We start from the raw sequence: 20,178 nt of genomic DNA on the forward strand, positions 1-20,178 counted from the left end.
AAAACAGCCACTATATAACAAATAAAAATTAAAATCATATATATATTAAACTACACTTGGTGACCATTGTTTCAGTGTTGCCTTACTTAGAAATTATTCATGGATGCGAAGATTATCCATTAATTAACTCAATTTAATATTAGTCCAAAGTCTTAAAGTTAACCATTGAAAATTATGTTTAATCTAACATACCACAGGACATAATTACTCTTGATATAGAAAAGTTTGTCAGAATTCAAGTTTACGTTTTCCTTAATCTTAAACATTATATGAAAGTAATATTAGCTTATTGGTAGCCCTATTTAAGAAGTTCAGAAGTAATTAGTGTCTTTGTGAGAAAACAAACCCAAATTTTATTTAAAAAGACAAAACATTTACCCTCATACACTGCTGGTGGGAATGCAAACTGGTGTAGCCACTATGGAAAACAGTATGGAGATTCCTCAAAAAATTAAAAATAGAACTACCATACGATCCAGCTATCCCACTACTGGGTATCTATCCAGAGAGCTTGAAATCAGCAATTCCAAAAGTCCCATGCACCCCTATGTTCATCGCAGCATTATTTGCAATAGCCAAGATGTGGAAGCAACTTAAGTGTCCATCAACTGATGATCAGATAAAGAGAATGTAGTATATATACACAATGGAATACTACTCAGCCATAAAAAAGGATAAGATCGTCCCATTCACAACAACATGGATGGACCTTGAGGGTAATATGTTAAGTGAAATAAGCCAGACAGAGAAGGACAATCTCTGTATGACTCCACTCATATGAGGAAGTTAAACATGTGGACAAAGAGAACAGATTAGTGGCTACCAGGGGAAAGGAGGGTGGAGGGTGGGCACAAAAGGGTGAAGGGTTGCACCTACAACATGACTAACAATAATGTACAACTGAAATTTCACAGGGTTGTAACCTATCATTATCTCAATTAAAAAATAAATAAAAAGATGAAACATTTGCTTTATTACAGTCTACAATGATTAAATCCAGACACAGAGAAATAGCTGTTTTTAAGCCAGAATTAGTAACCATTTGTTCAAGAATTTACTTTGATTACTTAAATTTGGATTCTCATGTACAAATGCATCTGATGGCTTCCCTGGTGGATTCTACCAGACATCCCAAGAAGACTTAATCCCCATCCTTCTCAAACTTCCAAAAACCAAAGAGGAGTGGAAGCTTCCTAACTCCTTCTACGAGGCCAACATCACCCTGATGCCAAAACCAGACAAGGACAAGAAAAAATTACAGGCCAATATCACTGATGAACATCGATGCAAAAATCCTCAACAAAATACTAGCAAATTGAATACAACAATACATTAAAAAGATCATACACCATGATCAAGTGGGATTTATTCCAGGGAAGCAGGGATGGTTCAACATCCACAAATCAATCAACATGATGCATCACATTAACAAAACGAAGAATAAAAATCACATGATCATCTCAATAGATGCAGAGAAAGCATTTGACAAGATACAGCATCCATTTATGATAAAAACTCTAAATGAAATGGGTATAGAAGGAAAATACCTCAACATAATAAAGGCCATATATGACAAACCCACAGCAAATATCATTCTCAATGGAGAAAAACTGAAAGCTATCCCTCAAAGAAGAAGAACCAAGGATGCCCAGTTTCACCACTCTTGTTTAACATTGTATTGGAAGTCCTAGCCAGAGCAATCAGGCAAGAAAAAGAAATAAAAGGGATTCGAATTGGACAGGAAGAAGTGAAACCCACTATTTACAGATGACATGATTTATATATAGAAAACACCAACGAATCCACCAAAACACTATCAGAAATAATAAATGAATTCAGTAAAGTTGTAGGATATAAAATCAACGTATAAAAATCGGTTGTGTTTCTATACACTTAATGAAGTAGCAAAAAGAGAAATTAAGAATACAATCCCATTTACAATTGCAACAACAATAAAAAATATCTAGGAATAAACTTAACCTAAGAGGGGAAAGACCTGTACACTGAAAACTATAAAACATTGTTGAAAGAAATTGAAGAAGACACAAAGAAATGGAAAGATATTCCATATGCTTGGATTGGAAGAACTGACATAGGTAAAATGTCCATACTTCCTAGAGCAATCTACAGATTCCGTGCAATCCCTATCAAAGTTCCAACATTTTTCACAGAAATAGAACAAAGGATCCTAAAATTTATATGGAACAACAAAAGACCTGCATAGCCAAAGGAATCCTGAGGTGAAAGAACAAAACTGGAGGTATCACACTCCCTGATTTCAAAATATACTACAAAGTTATAGTAACCAAAACAGCATCGGACTGGCACAGAAACAGACATACCAATCAATGGAACAGAATTGAGAGCCCAGAAGTAAATCCACACATCTATGGACAGCTAATTTTCGACAAGGGAGCCAAGAATATATAATGGAGAAAGGAAAGTCTCTTCAATAAATGATGTTGGGAAAACTGGACAGCCACGTGCAAAAGAATGAAAGTAGACTATTATCTTACACCATACACAAAAATCAACTCAAAATGCATTAAAGATTCAAATGTAAGACTTGAAACCATGAAACTTCTAGAAGAAAACATAGGCAGTATGCTCTTTGACATCAGTCTTAGCAGCAAATTTTCAAGTGCCATGTCTGACCAGGCAAGGGAAACAAAAAAAAATCAAACAGGACTGCATCAAACTAAAAAGCTTCTGCCCAGCAAAGGAAACCATCAACGAAACAAAAAGACAGCCTAAAAATTGGGAGAAGATATTTGCAAACCATTTATCTGATACGGGTTAATATCCAAAATATATAAAGAATTCATACATCTCAACAACAAAGAAACAACCCAATCAAAAAATGGGCAAAAGAGGGGCCAGCCCAGTGGCATAGTGGTTAAGTTCATGCACTCTGCTTTGGCGGCTTGGGGTTCACGGGTTTGGATCCCAGGCATGGACATGGCAGTACTCCTCAAGCCACACTGTGACAGCATCCCACATAAAATAGAGGAAGATTGGCACAGATGTTAGGTGAGTGACAATCTTCCTCGAGCAAAAAGGGGAAGATTGGCAACAGATGTTAGCTCAGGGCCAATCTTCCTCACCAAAAAAAAAAAAAAAAAAAAAAATTGGGCAAAAGATCTGAACATTTTTCCAAAGAAGATACACAGATAGCCAACAGGCACATGAAACGGTCTTCAACATCACTAATTATTAGGGAAATGCAAATCAAAACCACAATGAGATATCACCTCACGCCCGTCAGAATGGCTATAATTAACAAGACAAGAAATAATCAGTGTTGGAGAGGGTGTGGAGAAAAGGGAACTTTCATACACTGCTGGCGGGAATGCAAACTGGGCAGCCACTATGGAAAACAGTATGGAGATTCCACAAAAAATTAAGAATACAAATACCATATGATCCAGCTATTCCACTGCTGGGTATTTATCCAAAGATCATCAAAACACGAATGCATAAAGATATATGCATCGCCTCTATGTTCATTGCAGCATTATTCACAATAGCCAAACTTGAAAACAACCTAAGTGCCCATCAAGGGACACTACATATATATATACACGATGGAATGCTACTCAGCTATAAAAAAAAGATGAAACCTTGCCTTTTGTGACAACATGGATGGACATTAAGGGCATTAGGCTAAGTGAGATAACTCAGACGGAGAAAGTCAAGTGCCATGTGACCTCACTCACAAACAGAAGGTAAAAACAGCAGACAGAAGACAGTTACAGAGGTCAGATTGGTGGTTACCAGCCAGGGCATGTGTGTGGTGATGAATGGTAATTAGTCTTTGGGTGGTGAATGTGTTGTTCTCTACACAGAAATTGAATATGATGATGTACACCTGAAATTTATATAATGGTGTAAACCAGTGTTACCTCAATAAAAGAAAGTGCATCTGAGCTAACAGTTTCTGTGAGAAGGGTTTTTCCTTAAAAGGTCACCACATTTAATATGGTATGGTACTCCTTTAATAAAAACAGAAACTTTCATATTTATATATATTTTTTAAATATTAGGAAAACAGACAATGCACTGATGCATTTTTGCAACCTTCATGCAAAAATCCTGCAGATTTAGAGAGACTCATGTTAATCACAAGAGACAGAGGCAACCCGTCAACAGGAACCACAGCAAGAGGGTGCGATGTCTTACAATGACTTACAACCAAAGTCAGCTGGAGGCTTCTTAAAATGCTGACTCTTGGGCCTAACCCCAAAGTGAGTCAGTCGGTCTGAATTCTGGACTGAGAACTGGCATTTCTTTTTTTTCTTTTGCAGGGAAAGATTCACCCTGAGCCAATCTTTCTCTTTTTTCTATTTTTTTTCCCTCCCCAAAGTCCCAGATGTGGTTGTGTATCTTAGTTGTAAGTCGTGCTAGTTCTTCTCTGTGAGCCACTGCACAGCATGGCTCCTGACAGACGGGTGGTGTGGTTCTGCAACCAAGAAGTGACCCTGGACCAGTGAAGCCGTGCAAGCACTGAACTTTAACCACTAGGCTATCAGGGCTGGCTCAGAACTGGCATTTCTGAGGAGTCCCCAGGTGACAGTGCTGGTGAAGGTCCAGGGAGCCTTGAGGATGTCTCCCTCCAGGCCCAAGGCCATGGAGCCGTGGCCTTGTGGACTCCCAGGGGTGGAGCCTCGGGTTCTAAGTGACCTGCCCTGTGTGTCTCTGCAGTGAGCAAAGCAGACAAATAAAGAACGATAACAAAAAGGGCACCGCATTTAAAGTATTCTATATTCACTTTTTAATTTCCTGAGGATTCTTAGGTTCCTTTAGGTTAGATTTTTGTAAGTCTTATTAATATCTATAAACCAATAAAAACAGAGCTCTTTTAAGAGATTTATATCTAATTTGTTAATACCCTTTCTAGAAATAGGACAATGTTTCAAACGCACACAAGAGGGTGAAGGCTCTCGAGTGTGGACCCACAGGGAGCTTGCAGCCTCAGGTCTGAGAGTTCAGCTACAGGTTAAAGAAAACAGAATACACGCAGGGATCTGGCCATCGAGGGCTTTTCTTCTTGCCAGTAGAAGCAAGATGTATTCTACAAACCAAAAGATTAATGCATGGGTTCTTCGCCGCGTCACACCCAAAGGTCTCCATCACCCCGTCCTGGGGAAGAACACTGTCTGCGAACCAGAAGCAACCACACATAGCCGAGAGCCAGAAACAGAAGTCAAAACACAAAGTCGGGAAAACAGAAACAGTAGCAAAACAAAAACTCTGAAGATAAAGTTCTGTTGCCACTGGTGTTCACTCTAGGAGCCAAAAAAAGACCCACCGGCTCCTGAGAGGTGCACGCTCCCCAGCTCGGGAAGCTGTCTCCACTGAAGAGCTCAGCACAGGTCCCGGTGCGTCCAGGCATAGTCTTCAAAGAAGTTAAAGCAAAGCAGTGAAACATGAGGTGTGCACGTCAGCACGTCATTTAACACCTCCACGAGGGAACCAGCACGCGGATAAGGCCAGTTACTGGGTTTGACGATATTTATTATAGGGCGCGTGAACTCAAACACCCTGAGGGGCCAGGCCCGCAATGTAAAGGAGGAGAGCGGTCGTTTACAGCGTTGTCCAGCCAGGGTGGGGGGCACGCACCTGTCTAAGGTGTAACTGTGGATCTTCTTGTGCTAATTGTTGCCTTGTGGGGATGCGGGCTTAGTCTTGCTTATCCCTATCTTCAATATTTTTTTCACAGAAGCTGTTAATCTGTATTTTAATGTGAGTCTTCCAGTTTTAAAGCGTTGATAACTAATTCAATTTTTAAAAATCACTATGAGCCAAACAACACATGTCTTCAGGCCAGAAATTGCCCGAGGGCCATCAGTTTGCACCCTCTGCAGTGGACATTAGTTATGTGACATTATGGCAAAGGAAGATTTAAGCAGAAGTTGTGTTTTTGTTTGAAAGAAAAGTGTGAAAAGGTTTTTTAATGTTCACTTTTAGTTTTCTCATAAGAGTGAAGAAAACATGATGCGATGGTGTTTTGTCAACTAGTAATTCAGTGTCTACCACATACATAAACTTACCCCTTTGCATTTTAAGTTCTATTTTTTTGTTCATTTAAAATATGTTCGTTTTCTGGAGATCCGTTTCACAATGATGCGAATATTCTTAACACTTCTGAACTGTACATTAAAAATAGTTAAGATGGAAATTTTGGGGTTTTACCACAATTATACATATATAATTGAATTTATTCAAAATGAAATTATTCATTTTTCAGTTGTCTTTGTAGGGTAGCGTTGATTATAACACATACAAGGTTTTCACAGAAGTTGTGTAGTAGGTAACGGGAAGCCTGCAGACAAGGAGCGACTTTGAAAGGCTGGTGGAATGGCCTTGTCAAAAGATCGGGAGCACTGGAGTAACGGAACTAAATACAGTAATGGGAATAGTGATCAATTTGAGAGACATTTCAGGAGCTGAATTGGTAGAATTTGGTGAAAAATTGAATATGGGGCTTGAGGAAATAAAAAGATTAAGGTTTCTTTCTTGGTAACGGAATATACCAATAAGTAAGATAGAAAACAAAAACAGATTCAGAGAAAATTGGTTCAGTTTTAGACAAGCCATGGAATTTCAGGACTGAAGGAAACCTAGAGGTTTCACATATTACAGATGTGAAAGTCAGGGCCCCAAGAGATTGTGACACCTTGCATGCCACAATTGGAATCAGAAGCAGGACGTGACAACAAGTTTCTAGACTCCAAGGCCGTCTTTTCCCAGTGCCCCAGGCACCGCTGTGATGTGGCTCGTTCAGCTCAGACATGAACTTGTGTGTGCGGTAGTCCTCGGGCCGCTGCCACTGTTCATTAAGAAGGCCTGCAGATTCTTCACGAGACTGGATACCAGACCTTTTCCTTGCTCTCTGAGCTCCAAGTCTGCCTCTTCTGTGTGTCTCTTGCCTTTACTTTAAGCTGCTTGTAGGACCTGTAAGTGGAGATTGTGTGTAGATGTTTGTGATTTGATGCCTGAAGTTCAGAGGAAAGGTTGGGGCTACAGGTGGAGACTTGGGAGTTAAGGACCATTTCTTGAATCATTCTCAGGAGTAGTGTGTATGTGGCCGTATAACTCATTAAGGATTTGGACCTCATCCTGGCAGAGGCTCTCAGCCTCACTGTGCGTGAGCATTGGCAGGTCTGGGGAGGGGCTGAAGGCTCTTGATTTTTTTTTTTTTTTATTAATGTTATGATAGATTACAACCTTGTGAGATTTCAGTTGTACATTTTTGTTAGTCATGTTGTGGGTACACCACTTCCCCCTTTGTGCCCTCCCCCCACCCCCCCTTTTCCCTGGTAACCACCGATCTGATCTCCTTATCAATATACTAACTTCCACCTATGAGTGGAGTCATATAGAGTTCGTCTTTCTCTGACTGGCTTATTTCGCTTAACATAATACCCTCGAGGTCCATCCACGTTGTTGTGAATGGGCCAATTTTGTCTTTTTTTATGGCTGAGTAGTATTCCATTGTGTATATATACCACATCTTCTTTATCCAATCATCAGTTTCTGGGCATGTAGGTTGGTTCCACGTCTTGGCTATTGTAAATAATGCTGCGATGAACATAGGGGTGCAACGGACTCTTGAGATTTCTGATATCAGGTTCTTAGGATAGATACCCAGTAATGGGATGGCTGGGTCATAGGGTATTTCTATTTTTAACTTTTTGAGAAATCTCCATACTGTTTTCCATAGTGGCTGTACCAGTTTGCATTCCCACCAACAGTGTATGAGGGTTCCTTTTTCTCCACAACCTCTCCAACATTTGTCGCTCTTGGTTTTGGATGTTTTTGCCAATCTAACGGGTGTAAGGTGATATCTTAGTGTAGTTTTGATTTGCATTTCCCTGATGATTAGCGATGATGAGCATCTTTTCATGTGTCTATTGGCCATATTCATATCTTCTTTTGAGAAATGTCTGTTCATGTCCTCTGCCCATTTTTTGATCGGGTTGTTTGTTTTTTTGTTGTTAAGCAGTGTGAGTTCTTTGTATATTATGGAGATTAACCCTTTGTCGGATAAGTGGCTTGTAAATATTTTTTCCCAATTAGTGAGCTGTTTTTTTGTTTCAATCCTGTTTTCCCTTGCCTTGAAGAAGCTCTTTAGTCTGATGAAGTCCCATTTGTTTATTCTTTCTATTGTTTCCCTCAACTGAGGAGTTATAGTGTCCAAAAAGATTCTTTTGAAACTGATGTCAAAGAGTGTACTGCCTATATTCTCTTCTAAAAGACTTATTGTCTCAGGCCTAATCTTTAGGTCTTTGATCCATTTTGAGTTTATTTTGGTGTGTGGTGAAAAAGAATGGTCAATTTTCAATCTTTTGCATGTGGCTGTCCAGTTTTCCCAGCACCATTTGTTGAAGAGACTTTCTTTTCTCCATTGTAGGCCCTCTGCTCCTTTGTCGAAGATTAGCTGTCCATAGATGTGTGGTTTTATCTCTGGGCTTTCAATTCTGTTCCATTGATCTGTGGACCTGTTTTTGTACCAGTACCATGCTGTTTTGATCACTGTAGGTTTGTAATATGTTTTGAAATCGGGGATTGTGATTCTGCCGGCTTTGTTTTTCTTGCTCAGGATTGCTTTAGCAATTCGCGGTCTTTTGTTGCCCCATATGAATTTTAGGATTGTTTGTTCAATTTCTGTGAAGAATGTTCTTGGGATTCTGATTGGGATAGCATTGAATCTGTATATTGCTTTAGGTAGTATGGACATTTTAACTATGTTTATTCTTCCAATCCATGTGCATGGAATGTCTTTCCATCTCTTTATGTCATCGTCAATTTCTTTCAAGAAAGTCTTGTAGTTTTCATTGTATAGATCCTTCACTTCCTTGGTTAAGTTTATCCCAAGGTATTTTATTCTTTTCGTTGCGATTGTGAATGGGATTGAGTTCTTGAGTTCTTTTTCTGTTAGTTCATTGTTAGTGTATAGAAATGCTACTGATTTATGCACATTAATTTTATACCCTGCTACTTTGCTGTAGTTGTTGATTATTTCTAATGGTTTTTTTATGGATTCTTTGGGGTTTTCTATATATAAGATCATGTCGTCTGCAAACAGCGAGAGTTTTACTTCTTCGTTACCTATTTGGATTCCTTTTATTTCTTTTTCCTGCCGAATTGCTCTGGCCAGCACCTCCAGTACTATGTTGAATAGGAGTGGTGAAAGTGGGCACCCTTGTCTTGTTCCTGTCCTCAGAGGGATGGCTTTCAGTTTTTGTCCATTGAGTATGATGTTGGCTGTGGGTCTGTCATATATGGCCTTTATTATGTTGAGGTACTTTCCTTCTATACCCATTTTATTGAGGGTTTTTATCATAAATGGGTGTGGGATCTTGTCGAATGCTTTCTCTGCATCTAATGAGATGATCATGTGGTTTTTGTTTTTCATTTTGTTGATGTAGTGTATCACGTTGATTGACTTGTGGATGTTGAACCATCCCTGTGTCCCTGGTATAAATCCCACTTGATCATGGTGTATAATCTTTTTGATGTATTGCTGTATTCGGTTTGCCAAAATTTTGTTAAGGATTTTTGCATCTATGTTCATCAGTGATATTGGCCTGTAGTTCTCCTTCTTTGTGTTGTCCTTGTCAGGTTTGGGGATCAGAGTGATGTTGGCTTCATAGAATGTGTTAGGGAGTACTCCATCTTTCTCAATTTTCTGGAACAGTTTGAGGAGAATAGGTATTAAGTCTTCTTTGAATGTTTGGTAGAATTCTCCAGAGAAGCCGTCTGGTCCTGGACTCTTATTTTTGGGGAGGTTTTTGATTACCGTTTCTATTTCCTTACTTGTGATTGGCCTATTCAGATTCTCCATTTCTTCCTGATTCAGCTTGGGGAGATTGTAGGAGTCTAGGAATTTGTCCATTTCTTCCAGGTTGTTCAATTTGTTGGCATATAGTTTTTCATAGTATTCTCTTATGATCTCTTGTATTTCATTGGTATCTATTGTGATTTCTCCTCTCTCATTCCTGATTTTATTAATTTGCGATTTCTCTCTTCTTTTCTTGGTGAGTCTGGCTAGGGGTTTGTCAATTTTGTTAATTCTTTCAAAGAACCAACTCTTTGTTTCATTGATCCTTTCTATTGTCTTTTTTGTTTCAATATCGTTTATTTCTGCTCTTATTTTTATTATTTCCCTCCTTCTACTGACTCTGGGCTTTGTTTGTTCTTCTTTTTCTAGTTCTGTTAGGTGTCGTCTGAGGTTGCTTATGTGAGCTTTTTCTTGTTTAGTGAGGTGAGCCTGTATTGCGATGAATTTCCCTCTTAGGACTGCTTTTGCTGCATCCCAAATGATTTGGTATGTCGTGTTCTCATTTTCATTTGTCTCCAGATAAAATTTGATTTCTTCTTTAATTTCTTCAATGATCCATTGTTTGTTCAGAAGCGTGTTGTTTAGTCTCCACATTTTTGCACCTTTCTCTGTGAAGGCTCTTGATTTTTAAAAAGCTCCAGAGGTTTCAGATGCACAGCTAGAAGCTATAGAATGATCTGAAGCAAGGAGGTGACATAATGAAATATGCATTTTAAAAGGTAATTCTAGCTTAAATGGGTGGAGAGAGTGACTTGCAGTAGTCTAGGCAAGAGACAATATCTTTTAATGACTACATAATATTTTGAGTTAGTTTTCCATAATTCCTCTATCTTGCAACACTTATGTTTCTAGGGTTGTGCACGTGTGTGTAAAATTCTCTGTTATCCCCAAAAAGTGCATCTTTTTGTTTCTTTTTTAATTCTTTTGCATTATTTCACTAGGACAGATTCCAAGGAATAATTCTATTCACTTGAAGGAAATGAGTAGTTTTGTCTCCTGATTATGTATTACCATATGGTTATAATCAATTTACAGTGTTACTCTTCATGTCATGGGCCAAATGTGACCTTTAGAATCATTCTGTAATGTTCAAGAAAAGAAAAACTATTGGGATTTTGGTTAAAGTAATTTTATTTTGAAATTAGCAGTAAATTATCAGAACAATGTTTATGTCATGTTTATGCCATTTTACCTGATTTAACTGAATATTTAATAACTAATTTATCCTTAATAGATTGATGAACTCCCAGAGGGAGCTGTGAAGCCTCCAGCAAACAAGTATCCTATCTTCTTTTTTGGCACCCATGAAACGTAAGTCAACAGAACAACTTAAAGTTTCAACAGCTCTGGTTTGACTCTGCTAGACTACATAAGATCTGTAACATCTCGTGTTGTTAAAATTGTCAGAATCAATTATAGAAAAATCCAAGCTTAATAATGTGTTTTTCTTAAAGATTTTCCGTTCATTTTGATTTTGAATGTCGTTTCTATTTCTGCTTAAATGTTGGGTATCGCCCAGAAGTCTCCTTTAGGACACTTTTAAGTCCTAGGGTGATCCCTGGGCCACTCCCATCATTTCTTTTGTAGCTCTTGTATATCTCCCTTTGAGAAATTTCTTCCCTTCGTATTTCACAGAACAAAGTTATATTCTCTCAGTCTCTTTCAATTGGTTGGACCCTGAAGCAAACATACCACCTTTTTAAGATTTTCTAATTCTGTTGATTAGAATACAGGCTAACCTGTTGAATAAAGGAAGCTGTAAATACCATGTCTCAAATAATATAGAAGTTTCTTTCTTCCTTTTGAAACAATCGAGAGGCAGGCAGAGGGTTCGAGGTGGGTAGACTGCTCTGCTCTGGAGACCCAGGTTCCTGCTTCACGTCCTGCCCTCCCTGAGTGCTCCCCTTGTCTGCTTATCTGAAAACAAAGCGAGCTCTGGGTCAGCCGCACCTGTGCGTCCTCCAGGCAGACAGAGAGGAAGCGGCATCCATCACCGACACTTGCATTCGTTCCAGCGGCAAGAACTTGCTCAGGCGGCCACGTCTGGCTGTAAAGGAAGCTGGAAAACACAGTCTCTAGCTGCACAGCTCTAACGGGGAAAAATTGAGAGGAATAATCTCTTAATGAAAGAAAGAAGAAAATAATGGATGCCAGGGGACAGTTGGCAGTGTTGACACATAAGAATGTATACGGCTGATTACGACAAGGACACAAGTGGAATAGGAATTGCAAATGTGAGGAAAAGCTAGAAACTGTCACAAAATCTTAGAAGTCTTCAAACTCAGGGTCGCTCCTTATGTTCGTCTGAGTGTGAGTAGAGCCAGGCATGGACTTTTCCTTAGCCTGCTGTCTCTGCCACTCTGACCTCTTCCCCCTTCTCGTCTTGAAAGAGAGCTGGCCAGGAGAGGGCCCTTAAGACATATTTCTTTCTTGCCTTCATGTCAGAAATAGTTGTGTTTCTTTTAGAAATTTAGTTTTATTTTGTTTTGTTTTTATCTAATAGACACTGTGGACTATGCAACTTACCATGTTTTCCTCAGAGGGTTGCCAGAAAGCTTAGAAATACATGTTTTACCTGTAAGTGCACAGGGCTTTGCGATATGTATTTTTGTATTTGCCTCATTTGTGCCTCCATTTTATGTCTATACCACTATTTTGCTTTTTCTTGAGGACCTGTTTCCAAGTGATCTGGTTGTATTTCTAGGATAAGGCAGAATTTAATAAACAAGATTATCACATTTCAACTATATACACCCAAATCAACCATTTACTAACATTATATGGTCACTTTCATTCACTTAGTGAACATTTTCCAGGCATTCTTTAAGGCATTAGAAATAAAAAGATGTCCTTAAAGAGCCTACCACCTGGTGTACTGCTGGTGAACGTAACAGAATCATCCTGGTGAGCAGCGTGAAGGGTTTTACAGAGCTGTTTGTTACGGCGTCCTTCATATAAGTCAGCAGCATCCTTCCCAGGCTCAGTTCAGTAAAGGTAGTTCTACCAAGGAGCAGTGTCATAGGGCCCCTATGTGAGCGTTTTGCTGGTTTGATCATCCAGAGTAGATTTGAAAACATCTAGAGCTGTATGAACTTCAAAAACTTCAAAAATGCCATAACATTGTTTCAGCTGAACGTTTACTTGATATGGGTGTACCTGAACCTGAGACATACACCCTGGCGAGTCCCTAATGCTGTGCCTCTCCATGAAGGCAAAGAGCCTGCAGGTATCACCCAGCAGAGTCCTGGTGAAGGCAGAGAGCCTGCAGGTGTCGCCCAGCAGAGTCCTGGTGAAGGCAGAGAGCCTGCGGGTGTCGCCCAGCAGAGTCCTGGTGAAGGCAGAGAGCCTGCGGGTGTCGCCCAGCACGGTCCTGGTGAAGGCAGAGAGCCTGCGGGTGTCGCCCAGCACGGTCCTGGTGAAGGCAGAGAGCCTGCGGGTGTCGCCCAGCACGGTCCTGGTGAAGGCAGAGAGCCTGCGGGTGTCACCCTGCACGGTCCTGGCCCATGGCAGGTGTTTAAAGCATAGCCCTTGAATGAATTTAAATTAATTAAATGAAATAAATTAAAGGGGGAAAAAGTTTGTGAAAGGTGAGTAATTCAGCAAGAAAGCTGAGTGCAGGTCAGCCAAAGGAGCACCCCCAAGCAGGACTGGAATTTCCTCAGACCATGGCCTTGAATCAGCAATGCCCAGACAGATGGGTGGATGGAGCCAAGTCCTTCTCCATGTAACTCAACCTTGGTTAACTACTAACCCCAGTGGTTGCAATCTGGACCATTATCGAGGCAGCCTTGGCCAGGAAAAGGAAAAAACATCTTCCTTATAGCATGTAACTTTGAACAATTTTATTTTCTGACCTACCTTTTAATAAGATTTGTAAAATATGCAGTAAACGTAACCAATTGAGAGTGGCTTTGATTTGTGGAATTATCTATAATCCAGGGGAAAACAAGTTGTCTATCAAAAAGAAGAACTTGTTTTAGAATAGCTCGTTCAGGCTCCCTCTTTCTGGCAACAGCTAACGTGGCCACCTGGACTATTAGCCCAGCCTCCTGTGCCGTCACTCAAGTACACGCAAGCTCTGCTTATCGTCAGCAGCTGATGGTGACCCTCAGGCAGCTCAGCCCACATAGAGTCAAAGGCTAGAAGGTCAAAAGCCACAGTCTAATAATGCATGACAAATTTCTCTAAAAGTGAAATCGCCATACCCAAAGTCCATATCTTTCTCGTGTTCAGTTTGTTGCACAAGACACTGACATGCTTTTGATTAAAATGTCTGGTAACCTAATAAACTATGTCTGGACTCAGTGAGGTGGAATAATGCTGACTGAGCAGTTAAAGGTGAACCATCAAGGGAGGTGATTGGCGTCAGGAAGCTTGCTCAGGTGTTTTTATCAGCTTGAGGTTTTTGATCAGCCTGGCAATGTGAAGGATCAGTACTAAGACCCTGTCAGAAATGGAACTTACTGGGCCAGCCCCATGGCCGAGTGGTTAAGTTCACACACTCCACTTCGGCAGCCCAGGGTTTTGCCAGTTCGGATCCTGGGGGCAGACCTAGCACCGCTCGTCAAGTCGTGCTGAGGCGGCATTCCTCATAGAGGAACTAGAAGGACCTACAACCAGAATATACACCTATGTACTGGGGGGCTTTGGGGAGAAGGAGAAGAAAAAGAAAGATTGGCAACGGATGTTAGCTCAGGGCCAATGTTTAAAAAAGAAAGAAAAATGGAATTTACAAATATCAGCAGTAAACTATTAACCTGTAATCCCAAGGCTTTCAATATCATCTCTGCTGATAATTTCCAAATACGTTTCTCTAGCTCAGACCTTTCCCCTGAATTCCAGAATCACCCCTCCAGCTGCCTACTTGACATCTTCACTTGTATGTCTGACCAGGATTTCAAACTTAATATCCAGAGCTGAGCATTTCACCCTCAAATCTCTTTCTCTCAAAAATCTTTCCATTTCAGTATCAACTCCATTTTTCTGATTTCTGAGTCTAAAACTTTGGAAATATCCGTAACTCCACCCTTTTTCTCACATGCCATATCCAGCGCATCAACAGATCATCTTGGCTCTTTGTCGAGTGAATTCAGAATCCAGCCACGTCTCACCAGCTGCACTGCTTACACCCTGGTCCAGGGCCCCATCGGGACTTCAGTAGCCTCACTCACCTCTGCTTCTACCCTGACGCCCTCTGCTTCAGTCTGTTGTCAATACAGCAGCCAAAGGAGTCTATCAAAACAAAGTATCACTTCTCAAAACCTTTCATGGTTTCCCATCAGACTCACAGCCTTTATAGTGGCTTCCAAGGCCCTGCCTGAGCTGGGCCCCACCCTCTCACCTCCCTGACCTCATCCTGGACTGCTCTCCCTTCACTTGCTCGCTCTGGCCACACTGGCCTCTCGTTTCTTAAGCACACTAGGCGTTCTCCCACTTGAGGGCACGTTGTGCTTGCTCCTCTTCCCCAGGTACGTGCATGGGTCGTTCCTTCACCTCCTCTAATTCTGAGATGCTCCCCTTCAGTGAGGCCTTCCTGGATCTGTGTATCTAAAATTGTAAAGTCCACCCCCAGTCCTTGCCATCCCCCTTCTCTGCTTTATTTAATTTTTTCTATCACACAATATTATGTATTGTATTTATGTTTTTTATTGTGCAAAGCCCAACCCCCACTACTAGAATGTATGTTCCGTGAGGGCAGAGCAGCCCCAGCTCCTCTGGAATAGTGCCTGACACAGTATAGATGTTCAGTCTAATGTGTTGAATGAATGAGTAAATGAATCTTAGTTTGAAATGTAAGCTTCATGGGTGTCAGCCAGGATGTGGGCCTCCCCCACCTTATTCCCCAGGTTAACAGCATAGATGATAATGCTGAAGACTGGTTTGAATGTTGGATCTATTAGTGAGCCCCAGGTTCATTCTAACTCATTTTCTTTTCATGGTTATGATTAATTTAGGGTAAAGTTTAAACTGGATAAGATTCTATCTACTTTGCCACTTCTAATTTTTTTCTTGCTTAGTGCCTCATTAAACACTAATATAATCTTTTTTCCTGGTTTTTTCTCCCCAAATCCCCCCAGTACATAGTTGTATATTTTAGTTGTGGGTCCTTCTAGTTGTGGCATGTGGGACGCCGCCTCAACATAGCCTAATGAGCAGTGCCATGTCCACACCCAGGATCCGAACCCTGGGCCGCCGAAGTGGAAGGCGTGGACTTAACCACTCGGCCACAGGGCCAGCCCCTAATGTTTTAATTTATGGAAATAATGGTCAATAAATATACTAATGTGGTATATAGAGTTAAAATCATTTTTGTAATCTAGTGTTTTTACTTTTATTGTAAATCTCACGAAAGCCTTACCTATAGAAGATTAGCATAGATAAGTCTTAGTTTAAGACGATGATTTAAGTGGCCACAGTAGACATCTTTAAAACTACTCGTGTAACTGGAAATCAATGTCAAAACAAAAAGAAGTTGGTAGCAGGGTCTAGGGTTGCTGGCTTATATAGCCAGCAGTGCGTTTTTCTGCCTTGAAGTATATGTGTAAAACGTCCTGTGATATGTGCGTAACTCAGAGGGTTTATATAGACTTTCAGTTTGTTTCCTAAATTTGCTCTGACACTTTAGTCGATATTGATATTAAAAACATCTTACATTTGAAGGTCAGGGTATCAATTCTATTTCTAATATATCTCTGCAGTGCATTTCTAGGTCCCAAAGACCTTTTTCCATATAAGGAATACAAAGACAAGTTTGGAAAGTCAAACAAACGGAAAGGATTTAATGAAGGCTTGTGGGAAATAGAAAATAACCCAGGAGTAAAATTTACTGGATACCAGGTAATGGTTTACTTCATTGTCCCTTGCTATATCTCATTTCTTTGGTTTTAACTCTTTCTTGGGTCTTTCTTCTATGTCCTTTGTACTAATTGTTACCCTCCATGCATTTGAAGTCAGAATTCTTTTTGGCTCCAGTAGCCTTTTGGATTAAATGTAATTCTGTTACGCAAGGAGGTTCGAGTCAAGTGGTGACTGGAAAGTTGAGGTTGACAATCCTTTATTTTGAAAATCTTAGGAGTAAGCTGAACCCTTTCCAATTAAAATAGAATGATTCTTTTCACAGTCTGTGTTCTTTGCTATTGTTTCAAAAATGTAATTAGCTAATATTTTATTATTTCTTAGGCAATTCAGCAACAGAGCTCTTCAGAAACTGAGGGAGAAGGTGGAAATACTGCAGATGCAAGCAGTGAGGAAGAAGGTGATAGAGTAGAAGAAGATGGAAAAGGCAAAAGAAAGAACGAGAAAGCAGGCTCCAAACGGAAAAAGTCATACACTTCAAAGGTTACTGAGAAACTTTCCCCAGTGCTATTAATGTTATACGCATATTCATTACAAGTTTTTAGATTATTTTTAACTCATTCATTGGACACAGAGAAATCTCCTAATTCTGTGGAGCCTCTGCCTTTAGAGACAAGAACTCAGCTGAGGGGAGTAAGACAGACAACCTTAGACTTTTCAGGGCTGATTCGGCCCTGAAAACACCACCTTCTCAGTTGGGGGAGGGCTGCTCTTGAGCGATGAGAGCAGGTGTGCTTCCTACACTAACCTCCCGCATGAGCTCTGAAGAGCTCAGGAATAGAGGAGACTCAGAACGAGTCAGGATCGTGTGTATGTACCATAGATGTAAATACGAAGATGGACTCACTTGTCTTTCTGCTTTAAAGAATGTGCGTTAGCGCTTGATTTGTTCAGCTCCTCTGTTTTCTGATCACTGTTCTCTGTCAGACTCCTGTCCTGGTGTGCGGTGGTGAGCAGATCCAACCCTGTCCCTGCCTCGTGTGACTTATGACACAGCGGGTTGGGAAGGAGGGCACAACACAGAGGAAACCAGCAGACCACAAATAGAAACGGAGAGGACTAGGAAGGAGACGAGCGGGAGCAGGGAATGACAGGGTGAGGTCCTTACTTCAGACAGTGACCAGGCCTTTCTGAAAAGCGAAGCTTGTGCTGAGCCCCAAAAGGAAGGTGTGGGAGGAGCGCCCGTGTGGGGCAGAGCAGCAGAGGCCCGAGGCAGGGAGAGTGCGCGTCCCGAATTGGAGGCGCGCAGATGTGGTTGGAGAGTCGTGATGAAGAGGAAGCGTCAGGCAGAGGCTAAACGATGGAGACCTGTGTGCCACATTAGCGAGTTTGGACTTTATTCCAGATGTAACAATTTATTACAGGTTTTAAGCAAAAGAGTGACATGATCCTAGATTTTCAAACTGGGAGTCTAGGTTTTTCACACAGGAATTCAGAAATACAGTTGAAAAAACTGAGATTGTGAAAATTGCTTACCTTTTAGAAACTGAAAGTAAAATGAATGGCTCTTTGAAGGCCGAAGGTTGGTTTCACTCTAATCGGTCTGTCTCACAATTGAATACTTGGATAAATTACTTCCATCTAGATTCTGGCATTAAGTGGCTGGATATACTTAGGAAACTCTTTAAAAACAAGTACAAAGAGTTTATCAGGCTACCAACAATTTATTTTACAGTCTATAAAATCCACCCACTGGCATACAGATAAAATTGTATGAATACTTATTACTTCCTGTGCACCTAATGAAAAACAGTATTTGCATTGGATGGGAATAAAGTTTGCCACTAACAACAAAATAATGAGAATTTTCCCCATCAGACTATATCTTCCATTGCAGTTATTTTTTAAGCTGAATTTCTTTTAGCATTTTGGACTTCACAGAAACACCCAATTTAATTGATTTTATTTAATTTACAATTTTCTGCTGAGCTCTGTAATGTGTTATACCATCCTAAATTATCTAACTGCCTAAGATAGCCAAGGTATTTAGTAGTGTGGACATGTGGCTTGTTGTGAAGACCAGAAGAAATGGGCTCACACCTGGAGGGGATTTACAATCTAAAGCAGTGAAGGGGTAAAGACAAACTTTACTTACTTACTAAGACTTATCTATTTTAAAGGATCATTTCCTTTGCCGTCTTTCAAGATCGCGACTTGCATGATCACTTAAGAACTATGATTTTTGATTTTTCATATCAGTGGAGTAACCTGCTAACAGTGGTTCTCAAACTTGCACGTGCATCAGAATCACCTGGAGGGCTTGTTAAAACACAGATTGCTGAGGCGCAGCCCCCAGATTTCTATTTCAGAAGGGCTGGGGTGGGGCCTGAGAGTTACATTTTCAGGTGAGGCCAATGCTGCTGATCTGGGAACCATGTAAAGAGAAGCACTTACCTAGCGTAACGTCATTGTCTCTGTGGCTTCCCAAATGTGTCCTTTTTTGTTGAATATCGTGATCTTTTTACATCTATTTCTTAAAGTTGAATAATCTTCTTTGCCACTAAAAACCAGTGATTCACAGACTTTTCTGACTGCATCCCAATTAGGTCGAGGAAAGGACGCACATCACCTCTATCTCACCTAACGCCGTTTTTCTGTGAAAAACTTCAGTAATCATAATGAAAAGCCATAGTATGAGCAGATTTGAGAGAGATTCTGTATATATCTTTTCAGCAGTAAGTGTGTGGAGGATTCATATCTGAGCCATAACAGATACTGAAAAATTATAGGTCAAAAATATTTTGCGTGAAAATTATTTACGGTATAAAGTAGGGCTAATCAACAAACTAAATTGGTGATGATGCTAAACCACTAGTAATCTGAGTTACAAACAAAGATGTCCACAATTAGGCACAACCAACTCAAGACCAGACTGATGAAACAGATAAAGGGTCCTTCCCCAACATGATAGAAATTGCGATGATCTGAAGATGCAGAGTGAGAGGTTTTTCTAGGTTACCAAATATAGCTTGGCAGCCAGATTTCTTAGCAGAATACTGAATTGATTCTTTAGCAAAACTCTGGTAATCCCATCATTCTAGTCCACGTGTACCAAATTATAATATTTATAAACTCACTCGTAGGGTTTAAGTGTCTTTTGTAAGCATCATAAATTTTAGGGAATTGTGCATTATTGTCTATAAGAACTCTAAGTCAAAGACTATTATTTGAAAATTACTGTATAAAACAGTTACTACATTTCAGTAATTACTGTATTTACTGGAAGAACAGAAAGTATTTACTTTGTCTATTGTCGCACTTGATCCTACTTCAGACGCTCCACAGTTGATGTAAATCCCTGCTTTCCCCTCGTGGAAACGGTAGAAATGACCTCATTTTAAACTGATGTTTGGGGCTTGGTTGGTAGCTTTAGTAAAGTAAAATAGAAACATGTAATTCTGTATTCTGTCACATGGCTAGCAGATATCTTCTCTTTGGAAGCTGTGTTTTAAAATGTTGGTTGTCTGAAGAAGCTGCAG

The 20,178-nt window shown here is 40.3% G+C and overlaps 2 protein-coding genes across 5 annotated transcripts in view; one reads left to right on the plus strand and one right to left on the minus strand.

The window, feature by feature from the left end:
* The window catches only part of HDGFL3 (HDGF like 3), a 67,307-nt gene that overhangs the window by 35,368 nt on the left and 11,761 nt on the right, over nucleotides 1-20,178 (plus strand). The window contains exons 2-4 of the mRNA XM_044760600.2: nucleotides 11,079-11,155; nucleotides 16,543-16,681; nucleotides 17,024-17,182. Coding sequence (XP_044616535.1) covers nucleotides 11,079-11,155; nucleotides 16,543-16,681; nucleotides 17,024-17,182 — 375 coding nt within the window. The remainder of the gene's footprint in view (nucleotides 1-11,078; nucleotides 11,156-16,542; nucleotides 16,682-17,023; nucleotides 17,183-20,178) is intronic.
* The window catches only part of TM6SF1 (transmembrane 6 superfamily member 1), a 66,753-nt gene that overhangs the window by 4,970 nt on the left and 41,605 nt on the right, over nucleotides 1-20,178 (minus strand). The window contains exons 10-11 of one of the 4 annotated variants that reach the window (XR_011496954.1): nucleotides 18,176-19,293; nucleotides 13,235-13,371 (exon numbers count right to left, since the gene is read on the minus strand). The exons of the other annotated variants lie outside the window; for them this stretch is intronic. The gene's annotated coding sequence lies outside the window, so the exon portion shown is untranslated. Of the gene's footprint in view, nucleotides 1-13,234; nucleotides 13,372-18,175; nucleotides 19,294-20,178 lie in introns of those variants that run through there. 4 annotated transcript variants of the gene reach the window in all.

The sequence above is a fragment of the Equus asinus genome, chromosome 2 (genome assembly GCF_041296235.1).
Source record: "Equus asinus isolate D_3611 breed Donkey chromosome 2, EquAss-T2T_v2, whole genome shotgun sequence".
Lineage (NCBI taxonomy): Eukaryota > Metazoa > Chordata > Mammalia > Perissodactyla > Equidae > Equus > Equus asinus.